Below are 13,109 nucleotides of genomic sequence, written 5' to 3' on the forward strand. Positions count from 1 at the left end.
CCCTGCTCACAGGCGTGTGCAGGGAGACCTGTTTCTGGGCCGTGGACATTGCTTTGAAGAGAGGGAGGCTGGACACCACCTGTGGGTGCTGAGACCCCGCCGTAGGGGCTGAGAGACTGAGGGCTGTGGCAGACCTTGAGCTGCTAGTGCATTCTTGGACAACCTAGCAAGTGTCCCCAGTTCTGGGCAGGACTCTGTCCTCATCTTTCTCTACCACTGGCCCAGACATGGCACTAAAAGGCCGAGCCCTCTATGACTTCCGCAGCGAGAACAAGGAGGAAATCAGCATCCAGCAGGATGAGGACCTGGTTGTTTTCAGCGAGACCTCGCTGGATGGATGGCTGCAGGGCCAGAACAGCCGTGGTGAGACAGGGCTCTTCCCTGCCTCTTACGTGGAGATCATCCGTTCTGGCACCAGCTCCAACCATGCCGACTACTCCAGCAGTCCTGCAGGCTCTCTGGGGACTCGGGTGAGCTTATACAACAGCTCCAGTGTGGCAGACCCTTCCTGGAGTGGTGGGGGCAGTGGCTTCCTCTCAAACCAGGGTAGTTTCGAGGAGGACGATGATGATGACTGGGATGACTGGGATGATGGATGCACAGTGGTGGAGGAGCCACGGGCTGGTGGGCTGGGCACCAACGGGCACCCCCCACTCAACTTCTCCTACCCTGGTGCCTACCCCAGCCAACACATGGCCTTCCGGCCCAAGCCACCCCTGGAGCGGCAGGACAGCCTGGCATCTGCCAAGCGAGGCAGCGTGGTGGGACGCAACCTCAACCGCTTCTCGTGCTTTGTGCGCTCTGGCGTGGAGGCCTTCATCCTGGGTGATGTGCCCATGATGGCCAAGATCGCTGAGACATACTCCATTGAAATGGGCCCTCGCGGCCCCCAGTGGAAGGCCAACCCCCACCCATTTGCCTGCTCCGTGGAGGACCCCACCAAACAGACCAAATTCAAGGGCATCAAAAGCTACATCTCCTACAAGCTCACACCCACACACGCTGGCTCACCTGTCTACAGGCGCTACAAACACTTCGACTGGCTCTACAACCGCCTGCTGCACAAGTTCACTGTCATCTCGGTGCCCCACCTGCCAGAGAAGCAGGCCACAGGCCGCTTCGAGGAGGACTTCATTGAGAAGCGGAAGCGGCGGCTCATCCTCTGGATGGACCACATGACTAGCCACCCCGTGCTGTCCCAGTACGAGGGCTTCCAACATTTCCTTAGCTGCCTGGATGACAAGCAGTGGAAGATGGGCAAACGCCGGGCCGAGAAGGACGAGATGGTGGGCGCCAGCTTCCTGCTCACCTTCCAGATCCCCACGGAGCACCAGGACCTGCAGGATGTGGAGGACCGTGTGGACACCTTCAAAGCCTTCAGCAAGAAGATGGACGACAGTGTCCTGCAGCTCAGCACCATAGCATCGGAGCTGGTGCGCAAGCATGTGGGGGGCTTCCGCAAGGAATTCCAGAAGCTGGGCAATGCCTTCCAGGCCATCAGTCATGCCTTCCAGATGGACCCCCCCTTCAGCTCTGAAGCTCTCAACAGCGCCATTTCTCACACGGGCCGTACCTATGAAGCCGTGGGTGAGATGTTTGCCGAGCAGCCCAAGAACGATCTCTTCCAGATGCTCGACACGCTATCTCTCTACCAGGGCCTGCTCTCCAACTTCCCCGACATCATCCACCTGCAGAAAGGTAAGAGCCAGTGTGGGCTGGAGACCCTTACAGCATCTGCACTCTGCTGGGCACTGGGGGTATGAGGATGGCCTAGACTGAGCAGAACAGTGCAGCTAGTCTTTCTGTCTCTGTCTCATTCATATGTTCAACAAGTGTGTCCAGCACCTACCAGGTGGCAGGTGCTATTCTAGGTGCAGGGATATTATTATGGGCAGGTCTGATCCCTGTCCTCATGGAGTTCACTGCTTACCTTCTTGTTGTCTGTTCGTTCGTTCATTCATTCATTCATTTTCTCTGTTTCTGTTTCATTTACCCATCACGCTTTGAGCCCTTCAAGATATCAGGCTGGGGTCTGGGAACACGGAGCTGACTGAGGCCCAGGACTTTCCCTTGAGGAGCCCACAGGCGCATGGGGGACACGGACACAGACCCAGATAACAAGAGCACAGAGTGTAGCCTGTCTTCCCACTTGTCACAAGCTTGCCTCCCTGCCTTTGCAGCTGCAGAGCCTGTTCTCACCGCTGCATATCCTATCAGTGAGCTCCCTCACTATCTGTGTTCCGGAGGGTGGCTGTCCCTATTTTGCAGATGAAAAAGCTGCGTCCACAGAATGGTGGCTGCACAAGGAGTCCATGCCCCAGCTGGGACTGTCCCTTCCTCCTGCACCTCCCCAAGGACACATCCATCTTGGCCACCTCCCAAGCCCAGCCATGTGTTCATTTCTCACGGCCCCCTCCCTATGGGAAGGACAGGATGGGTCCTTGTTACTGTGGGGCTGTCAAGGAACTTCCAGGGAAGTGACTCGTAGCCGGGTCACCTAGGGGGACCCGGGCTGGGCTGGGGGAGGAAGTGGGGGTCCAGGGCACTACCCCCATGGTCCGTCCAATTCCCCCTTCCCCGCCTGGCTTCTCTTCTTGCCTGAGCAGTGAGTCAGGAGCTGACCCGGCAGGTGGCTGAGTCTTGGGGACTACAGGCAGGGCAGGAGAGAGGTGTGGTCCTCCCCAGGGCTGCTTGGTAACTAAGGAAGAACGTCTGCAGGGCGTGGGGCTGGCTCCCAGGCCCCTAGGCCCTGAGGTCAGGCCTGGCTTGGTGGGGAGTTTTCCTCTGGGTGAGGCCAGGAGGCAGGCATCTGGACTGAGCCTGGGGGACAGCAAACACCACCACACTACCTGGTCCCCAGGAGAGTCTGGAGTAAACCCGCCTTGTTCTCCTTTACCAGGAGGTTAACTTCTAGAACTTCTCCAGCTCCCAGCCTCCTTTCTCCCCTCACTTTCTCTTCCTCCTTCTCCTCTCTGCTCTTTTTTTCTCTTCTCCACATTCCTCTCTTCCTCCTTCCCTTCTTTCATCTTCGGGAGACATGAGGCCTGAGTTCTGGTCTTGGCTCTGCCCCCAGTTTGCTATGTGTCCCTGGGAAGCGCTTTCCCCTCTCTGGGAGTTAGTTTCCCGATCTGTAAGACAAGGGAGGGTGGACACAGTGAGCTCTTAGGCCTTCAAAGGGGTGGGTAGGGGAGAGACTCCTGGGGAGGGTCTGGTTGAGGACAGAGTGATGCCTTAGATCTGGCTCTGAGCTCTGGGCAGGGATTGGGCAGGGCTGGTGGCTGGGGCCCACTGGGGCAGGTGTCACCCTGTGCAGAAGTGGAGCCACGCTCACTGCTGTGCTACGGCCTGGGAAAGCTGGTTCAACCAGCTCCTTGGATGGCATGTTCCTGTGTGGGCAGCAGGATGGGGGGAAGCAGGGACATAGTGATTAAACAGCTGCCCCCATGCAGTGTCTGGGGACCCTCACCCAGGGCAGAGCAGGGGGCAGGAAGGCAACCCGATACGCATACTCCCAGGCTCCCACTGAAGCAGGAGGGAGTAAAGCCAGACTGGCCTTTCTCACCCTGGGGCAGGGAGACAGGGCTGAGAGAGGCCGCTTCTGAGTTTCCACTGGAGGTGTTTCTAAGGTGAGGGGCCTGGGGTGGTGTGTTCAACCTCAGGCAGAGACTGCCCCACCTTCCCGGACCTGGAGGACCCCTCCCCATTCAGCCAAGTTCTTTTGGGCTTACTCTTCCCCCTTCTGGGCTCTGCACTGCCACTCCTAGGCCCGTGGTGGGGCAAGTTAGGGAGGGGGGCTTGGAATCTGGCTGAGACAGAATTGGGGGAACCACAGCCTGATGGGGGGAGGGGGATCCCATGTTGGCCCTGTGGATGGAGCCCTTTCACAGAGGAAGGAGCAGGAAAATTGGGCCCTGGGTCCCCAGGATTCTGTCCAGCCTGTTCATACATCTGAAAGATGGCAAGCATGTGGGAGAGGCCTTGGAAGGAAGGAGATGGGAGGCCTAGGAGGGGTCAGGAGACCAGGATTTGGACAAATGTTGCCTCTGAGGTGACCCTGAAAGAGTTTTCTCGCCTAAGAAAACTTAGGAAAATGGGCCATGGAACCTGGTTGGCACTGAGGTGCCAGCCTGTCTGCCCACTGGCCCAGCCCCTGGAGCTCAGTTTAGGGGTCTCCTAAGAGAAGGGCAACCATGTAATTTACCATCCAAACCAGGGCAATCTTGGGGGTGAAAGAGAGCCTTAGTAATAGTTACCCTGGGACAACAAGGGGCAACAGTGACTGTCCAGGGCCATTGCCTGGGAGCCAGCCAGGGCAGGGCTCGGTCCTAAGACTCATCACAAGCCACGGAGACTGGTGTGGTTCCCTCCGTTTTCAGATGAGGGGCAGTGAGGAGGAATGATAATCAGAGCAGGAATTGGAGCCCAGGTGTCTCTGACTCTACAGGCAGGCTGTTTCTACTGTGCCAGACAGATAGGGGAGGGAGCTCCCTAAGGGATGGGTGCCTGGGGTAGACAAGCCAGAAGGGGAGGGAGCAGGGAGGGGGTTGGGTGTTCTAGAACCAACTGAGCTGGCATCCTTGGCAGGCTGGAGGCAGGCCCTGGACCACAGAGCATGCGGGGAGGGGCCATGGAGCTCTCAGGTTGGCCAAGGCAAAGTGGCCCTTTTGCAGGACCAAGTTCTTGCCTGGGGGAATAGGTGGGTCCAGCCTCTATGCTCTGGGCCATCATCTAGCTCTCCCTCTCCCTCCCCTCCTAGGCTCCAATGAACAAAGAATTGTATCACCAGGAGCCACCACAAGCTGGGTCTCGGCTGGGACTGAAAAGCAGTTTGCACATAGTTGCGAGGGGAGCTCTTACTCTGTCAGGTGCCATCCTAAGTACTTTAAACATATTCGTTCAATTAAACTCAGCTATAACTATAGGGGTGGGTACTATTATCATCCCATTTTACTGATGTGGAAACTCTAAAGCGCTATTCCGCTGTGAGCAATTGTCAGCAGCATCACATCTAGTCCAGTCTGTTCAATTTGACAGTGGGGAGACCTGTAGCCCTTGTTGGAGGTGACCCAGTGGGACTAGGACTCAGACCTCCTGCCCTCAACCTAGGGTGGGTGATAACTACCTCCAAGAGGTAGGGACAAGATAGATTAAGGTGGCAGTTTAGGGGATATGCCTGGGACCCTGGGGCCCTGAAGCTCCAACCTTCCTTTCCTTGTTCCTGGGACCCAGCCTACAGGACAACTACCGGGTTAGGAGGTGCCCCTGAGTCCTCAGCTCTCAGGTTGAGTCCTAGGTGGAATGTGTGGGGTGACGGGGACAGGCCTGAGCCCTGAGTCCCAGTCTGTCTCTGGGATGCATTAGTGTTAGCTGGTCCCAGTCCCACATCGGAGTCACAGGGTGGAGGGGTGACAGAGAGCAGGGTAGGGCCTCCCCCTTCCCCCACAGCCTTTGCCTCGCATCTCTGGCTCCCTGCCTGTCTGCGGATACCTAGCAATTGCAATAGATTCATTCCTATTATCTGGGCCTCAGTTTCCTTCCTCTAAGGCCATGGGCAAGAAAAGCTTTCTTAAATGCAAGTCCACCCCCAACGCACCCAGACTTTCTCAGGAAGGTGGAATCCAGGCTAGTAGGTGCCCTTTGCTGAAGCCTGACTCTAGCTTCTTTGTCCTGCTCTTTTCTACTTTGCTTCTTATGGTTCTTTTTACCCCTTGGGACCTTCTCAAATTCCTGAGTCCATTGTCTGGATGCCCCACACATATGCCTGGGGGACCTGGCCTGGGCTCCTTGCAGTAGAAGTGGTATCTACCCCTAGCTGTGCAGGGATACCTCTGGGCCAGGCATCCCCCACTTTTGGAGCAGGAAAGAGGCTGCGAGCCCCTCGGCAAGTACCCTCCTGCCAGGCCCTGAGTTTCCTCTGCACAGTGTGGGGCTGGAGAGCGAGGGGTGGATGTGGGTGTTGGACAGCTAGTCTCTAGGGCCACTCCAGCTCCGAAGCCTCTCATGGGGTCCTCATCTTGGGCCTTCGGGTGATCCCTCTCCTGCTGCCCAGACCTGGGCAGTCAGTATGGAACAGGAGGCGAGAAGTGGTTCAAGGAAGGTGGCAAAAGGACTGAGTGGGCTGGGAGCTGGGGACTGCAGAGTTCTTTTAGGTGCTGTGTGAGCAGCCCCGGAAATGCTCCACATTTGAGTTTGTCCGCCTGAAATGCCACTCTTTGCCAATTAGCCACACACTTGCCATCTAATATAGGTACTAGTCCTTCTAAAGGCATTCAGAGTTATTTCCAGCATGTAGTAGATGCTCCATAAATGCATCCTGAATGCATTTGAACAACTTGGAGTAAAAGGAATACGTTTCAAAGGTCCACGGGAGACCTCCTGAAGGGAGAGGTGGGAAACATGAAAAACGAGCGTGTTACTTGTGTGCAGTGGATGCTTTCGAAGCGCTCGGGGAGTGTGCTGTCCTCCGTGCCAACCCCTCCCACCTCCTTAATCTTCTTCACACAGTGGATTCCCTACAGCCCTGCAAGGAGTACCTGCCAGGCGCAGGCAGACTGCCTCACCACCTCAGCACCTGCCCCCACCGGCTTCAGCACAGAATCAGTCAAGTGCTGTTAATTCAGAACTGAAATTCTTTCACCAAGTGCTTGTTGATTCATTCACATTCTTCCAAATTGGGTCCCTTCCCCAGGTTCATCCCCTGACCCCCCATCTGTCACCTGGTTATTATAATGGCTTCCTCTAGTCCCCTGGGGGCTGGGGTGAGGCGGGAGCAGGGCCTATATGTGGGGAGACACACAAAAGGGAAAACTCCAGGTGGCTTTTGAGGCTCTGTTTTAGAATCAGCTGGGTGATGGGGGTGGGGAGAGCCCTGGTGAGCTGAGATGGGGAGGCGGTCTGCCTGGGGGATGCTCCGTGTAGAAGCAGCACCCCATCAGGGCCTTGAACTATGCATAGGGATCCAGGGGGCAGAGATAGGAAGGTAGGAAAGAAAGCTGAATTTGATGAACGTGGGGTCAGCGTGAAATGGGTGCAGGGGTCAACTCCCAGAGGGCCTCACAGGCCAGGAGAATGGGGGACCTAGCTCTGCAGGCAGAAGGAAGCCAGGGGAGGCTTGGAGCTATGGGTGCCCAGCTTGGCTGCTCTTCAGGTGCTATGGAGAACCTCTCAGAGGCTGAGACTGAGATGGGGAGACCCATGAGGGGCCTATGGTAGCAGTCCAGTGAGGTTGAATCAGCTTAGCAGACACATATCAGGATCTGCTGTGGGCTAGGCTTTGTTCTGGATACTAGAGACATTGAGCTCACAGCCCAGAAGGAAGCGGTCAGAGAAACCACAGGGTGGTAAGAGCTGTGGCAGAGGGAAGCCCAGGGCACCTGAGAGCATTGAGAGGCACCTCATGTACTGGGGCTGCAGGGAAGGCTTCCTGGAGGAGGTGATGTTGGAGGTGAATGGGGCGCCAGCGTGAGGGGTGCCGAGGCCTGTGGTGGGTGGGGACGGCCTGGTCCTAGAAATCAATCAGCAGGCAGGGCAGGGCTGTGACTGGTCAGGTGTGGGCTGCTGGCGTCGCCACAGGTTTGCAGGGAAGATGGTGCATCTGGTTTAGGATGTGCTGAAGGTGAGGGTTTGGGGGACATCCTGGTTGAGACACCCAGGTGGCTGGACCATGGGTCTGGACTCTGTGGAGTCCAAGAGCGAGGCCTGAGTTGAGCCGATGAGGGTATTGTCTGCCTGGACCCAGGTCTCACCGTGGGGTTAGGGAGCGAACTGGGGAGACCGGAGCCCTAACTTGTCCTTGTCCTCTGCTCTGCCCGTGCCAGGTGCCTTCGCCAAGGTGAAGGAGAGCCAGCGCATGAGTGACGAGGGCCGCATGGCGCAGGACGAGGCAGATGGCATTCGCAGGCGCTGCCGCGTGGTGGGCTTCGCCCTGCAGGCTGAGATGAACCACTTCCACCAGCGCCGCGAGCTCGACTTCAAGCACATGATGCAGAACTACCTGCGCCAGCAGATCCTCTTCTACCAGCGGGTAGGCCAGCAGCTGGAGAAGACGCTGCACATGTATGACAGCCTCTGACCACGTGTCCCTGGTCCTCTCCCTGCCCCTGGGGCCTGTTGGCTGCGGTGCATGCTGCCCTCCGGACCTTCCCACACCAGCAGTGCCTGGCTGGTCAGGGATGGGCTTTGGAGGAGTCATGGATATCCCTGGGGAAGTCCCCCACCCCTTAGAGATAGGGGCACAGCAGGGGTGAGGATGGGGCCAGGAGCCCTCCAGGCCAAGGCCTGGGCTGCTGGTCAGTCACTTGAGGTCAGGCCAGGGTCTTAGCCTCCCCTAGAGCCTATAGCGCTCGCTCACCTGGCCACCATCCCCTCGTTCATTCAGCAGACGCGCAGGCCTGCTGCGGCTCCGGGTCAGACACTGGGCATCCAGGGCTGTGACACGCCTGCTCTTGGGGAGTCCCCAGCTGAGGTGGGGGTCAGACCCAGAAACAGGCAGGAGCAATACAGAAGGATTGATGGTAAATAGCTCGCAGAAGGGACCACTCGTTCTGCCAGTCAGGGATGACTCCATGGAGTAGTGTCTTGAAGAATGACAAGGACCTGCCAGACAGTAAGTGGGGGCAGTAGATGGGGAGGGCATTCAGAGGAGAAGAACAGCATGGGCAAGGCTGTGGAGGCATGGAAAGACCCCGTCTTCTCTCCTTTACCTTTCCCAAGCATTTGGTGCACCCCTCGGTGGTGTCCCTTGTGTGACAGAGGGGAGGGATCTGCCTTGCTCCCATGCCCCTGTCCTCGCGCCCCCCCCCGCAGGAGGGGCTGCAGGCCAGCTCCCTCCTGACTCCCCTCCACCAGCTGAGCCCCCTCACCCCTTGGTTAGGGGACCATGCAGCATCTTTGCCCTGGGCTCAAGGTGCTAAGATAAGTCTCGGATCCCAGGACCCTGGTGGCACCTTCCTGGAGGGGACACCCAAAAGTTACTGGGTATTTGAGTTCACCAGCAATAGCTCCCACACTCCAAGCAGGCTTGGGCCTCAGGCTCCCAGGGGCCAGCTTACCCACCACCCCAGGGATCCTCGGTCCACCTGCCCACAGCCAGCCTCACTGTGATGCCAGTTCAGGTCCTGGTGGGATTGTGCTGTCTTCCATCCATGTTTACATCCTCGAGGGGGCTCCCCCCATACCCCCAGGCCAGCGCGTGGTCCAGCAGTGGGTTGGGGGAACTGACAGGTGCCGCTGCTGCACCCCCTCCAGGAGGTCATGGCTGTTCCTGGCTGCTGCTGCTTCAGTCTTCTTTCTTTCTTGTTTTCTTGATAAACCTTTTACAGTTAAGATAACAAAAATATGACTCCTTATTTGGATCCCAGGGGGTGTGAGGGTGGGGGAAAGGATACAGCCCTAATCGTCCCTGGGAGCGATTGGACTAGGTTCTGAGGTCGTGATGGGCACAACATTTACCCCAGAACCTCAGAAGTTGGGGGGAGGACGGTGCTGGAGGCAGGGGCTAGTTGGGGACCTCTGGGTCACCCTGGACCCCAGCTGGATGCATACCCTTCCCAGACCTCACTCCTCTCATCTCTCAAATGGGTGGAGTCTTGCCAGGGGTTTGGCTTTGCTGCTCTGTGATCTAGGACTGAAGGTCACGTGAGGAAGGGACAGTCTAATCGATAGGGGGGGTTCCTCTCCCCAGGAGGGCATATCCCAGCCTTGCCCCCAGGAAAGCCCCAGTCCAGGGGAGGGGGTGGGTCTCAGAACCTGTGTCCTTCCCCAAGCCATCCAGTCCAGGCTGCCCAGCCCTGCAGTGGCTGCCCAGTTGGAAACTGAGGTGGACCCCCCAGCTATGCCCTTGGGGGTGTCCCAGGCAGGATGAACAGGAATCTGTTTGCACACGGGAAGGAGGAGGGCTGGGGGGCTGCGATTCTCTTGGGGCAATGGGGACTTGGTGGAGGGAGGGCTGCTGGGGTCTGGACATCAGGGGAGGCTTTGTCTGGGCTGGGGGCGGGGGAGCTCATGGCAGTGAGATAGAGTAAGGGGTGGCAGGTGCAGTGGGGAAGGGGCAGCAGAGGCTCCCTGTTCAGGGCAGAGCGTCCTCAGAGGAACTTTTGGAATGGGCCCCTGGCCCTGGGTCAAAATTAGGTCAGATTTGGGACTTTCTGTGGAATTTTCCCTTCTCTCCTTCCTGCCCTCCTTCCTTCATTTTCCAACCCATCCGAGGACCTTCCCACCCTTAAACTCTTCCCCGTTCCAGCCTCCAGGCGGCCTTCTGCAGTGAGCGCTCTGACCATGGGCAGGGCGGTGGGAGTCTCCTTCCCAGGCCCAGTCAGCGCTGGGGCGGTGGGAATGCTCTTCTCAACACACAGTGCCTGGAAAGTCCCCTGTTCACGCTTCTTGCCCTGGGAATAGTATTGCCCTCTTGTGTCTCTTTCTTGAGCGGGGGGCCACCTCCCATGCCTTCCATCCTCCAGGTGAGGGGTTGTTCTGACGCTTTTCTCAGGAGGGGCTTGCACCTAGGAAAAGCATCAGAACGTGAAGTCTTGGGATGGGCCAGGCCTCCTCCAGGCGTCCTGAGGGCTCTAGGCAGGGACAGACTTCCATGTGATGGGAAGTGAGGATGTCCCAGCCCTCCTCTCTGGTTTCTTTCTATCTCTGTGTGGGTTCGAGTGTTGGGGGAATTTGAGATTTGTCTGGGCTGGCCGGAGCCTCTTTCGGCAGGGGACTGGGGACCGGTGTGTGTGTGGGGGTATCCTGGTGGTGGCTGGGCCTGTGGGCTGGCCTCAGTCTCATGCCAGGCAGATGTTCCAGACTGAGCTGAGCCCAGCTGCCTCCAGTTTCCTCCCTGAGGCGGGTGGAAAACAAGGCTTCTCTTTCTGCCCTGGGCAACTACCAGGACCTGTAGCTGGGGGGTGGGGGACCTCTGATCCCCAGTCTTGGCCCAGCCCAGGAAGGGAGTCTGCTTTGTGGCCACATATGGGGGTTGGGGATGGAGGTGGCCCTCAGATTCTGCATCCTATTGCTTCCTGGACACAGGAGTGCCATGAACCACCATGCCACAGCTGTGCCACGGCTGTAGCAGAGCCAGGCCTGGTCACAGACGCAGTTGCCCAACCAAAGCAGACAGAGCCATACAACCTGCGCACGGCACACAGGTCACACCTGGCTCCACACTCACACACACATATGCATGGTCATGTGCTTGCACAAGTGCACTCCCAGCCACAGTGCCACAGACTGTCACACATTCACAGCCACGTCCACACTCGTCCACGCCCACATGCATGTTGTCAGTCTCAGCCATGTCGTCACTCACAGCCATACCATAGTACTGTGCACGGTCATACACTCACATAGTGACACACACACTCAGACACACACGGCCATGAAGTCACACATGCACATAGCAGATGTGTCACAAATGTAGATGCTCTTGGACTCCACCTGCACCGCCTCCTGGGGGAGCCAGCCCCGATCATCCATCATCTGACACCACCAAGTTCAATTCCTCATTGCACAGACAGGAAACTTGAGGTCTAGTGAGTGGTGGCATTTGGCTGCATCACCCAGTGGGGCGGGGGTATCCTCTGGGTTCAGAGCCCAGTTCCCATCAGGCTCTGGCCTGGCCTTGCCCACCCCTGGGTCAGTCCCCAGGGCCAGGCTGCCTCTGAAGGCCCCTGGCTGAACCTACTCAACAAAGCTCCAGGCATCTCCCATCTTCGGAGCCAGAGCTGAGGCTGCAGCATCAGAGAGCAGGAGCCAGAATGTGGTGGGCAGGGCCCAGGCCTGGGCGGGAGGAACATTCCTGCACCATCTCCTCCCCAAGCCTTCGAAAGACTGGGCCCGCCCTGCCTGCCTGCCCGCTGACTCAGGCCTCCAGGAGCCAGGCCAGCTTGGCTCCCTCACCCACCCCCAGCCCACCCCAACCTGCTTCCCCACCACTGCGGCTCTGGTACCTCCTTCTGCTGTTTGGGGCAAGAGGAGATGGTGAGCCCTGGCAAAAAGACCATGAGGAAACATAAAAATTCACCTCCCCCAGACATAGCTCAGAAGGGTTGATTGTGAAACCCCTGGGTTTCCACAAAGCTTTTTTCCTTTGGTTTTGTTTTGTTAGTCAAACCCGGATGCAGTCCAGTCTGTTTAAAAAGCAGTGTCTCACACAGCTGTGGCCTCCTTGGTCCTCAAGGCAGCCCTGGTAGGCATCATTATTCCATTTCACAGACAGAGAGACTGAGGCTTGGCCAGAGGGAGGATGGGAACTGCCTAGGATCACACAGTGGGGCCGAGGTGGGGCTGGACTTGAACCCAGCTCTCTGGCTTCATTCCCTAAAGTCACCTTGATTAACTCACGTAGGTCTGGAGGAAGAAGGGGTAGCAGATCTTCGCTCCAGAGTTGTGAAAGAATGGGAGGCTGGCAAACCAACTGCTGAAATGTGCAGGGGCTTTGAGGGCCCGGTGAGTCCCGCCAGCCGCCCAGGGATGAAGAGGCTGAGGGCAGCATTGCACAGTGGCGTCTGCAGTGACTCAGGGTCTCCGATTATAAATGAACATGTGAGAGGAGCGTCACTTCACTTTTCTGTAACTGACCTGAATTTCTCTTTTGCTTTCTCATTAACCCACCTGATAGAAAAGTAATCTGAAATCAATTTGGGGACCGCTCCTTTCCCCAGGGAGGCATGTAAGTTTTGGGGATGGCACATTTGAAGACCCTACGCAGGCCCCTGGCACTTTGAATGTTAGAAGCTGAATTCCCTCATCCTATCACTCATGTGAAGATTTGCCTGCATTCCACATTAAAGGTCATTCACATATAACTACTTGAGCTGGGTTCTGTTAATTACTTGACAATGTCTTGTAGATATTTAATTAAATTTTCTTCATTTTGATTTTGTCTTTTCTTTCTTTTGCCTTTTGGTGTTCTGCTACTTTTTTACCCCTTGGCTGCAAACATTGTTGTGGGTCCTCGCAGGGCTCCTGAACCCTGGCACTGGGCCTGTGGTACCCACCATGGTCCTAGGTTAGCATTGGACCCTTTGGTCATTTTCCCCTACCTCCTGCCTTCCCACCACCTGCTCCTTTGATCCCCACCCTTAAGCCTCCGTGGGTCTGGCCCTTTCTCAGTTTGG

At 57.2% G+C, this 13,109-nt stretch overlaps 1 protein-coding gene across 3 annotated transcripts; it reads left to right on the forward strand.

Moving 5' to 3' along the window:
• Positions 1-227: 227 nt before the first annotated feature.
• On the forward strand, positions 228-12,869 carry SNX33 (sorting nexin 33; the record flags this gene model as incomplete). Of its 3 annotated transcripts, none has more annotated exons than XM_079699393.1 (3): positions 228-1,698; positions 7,818-8,023; positions 12,338-12,869. In XM_079699393.1, 3 exons carry the CDS (start codon positions 228-230, stop codon positions 12,356-12,358), a joined length of 1,698 nt encoding a protein of 565 aa, XP_079555519.1. The 3 variants fall into 3 exon arrangements, with proteins under 3 accessions (XP_079555519.1, XP_079555520.1, XP_079555518.1); XM_079699394.1 differs by lacking the exon at positions 12,338-12,869 and having other exon boundaries at positions 228-1,433; positions 1,656-1,698; positions 7,818-8,071; XM_079699392.1 differs by lacking the exon at positions 12,338-12,869 and having other exon boundaries at positions 7,818-8,071.
• Between the last annotated feature and the right edge of the window lie 240 nt (positions 12,870-13,109).

The sequence above is a fragment of the Hyperoodon ampullatus genome (genome assembly GCF_949752795.1).
Source record: "Hyperoodon ampullatus genome assembly, chromosome: 3".
Lineage (NCBI taxonomy): Eukaryota > Metazoa > Chordata > Mammalia > Artiodactyla > Ziphiidae > Hyperoodon > Hyperoodon ampullatus.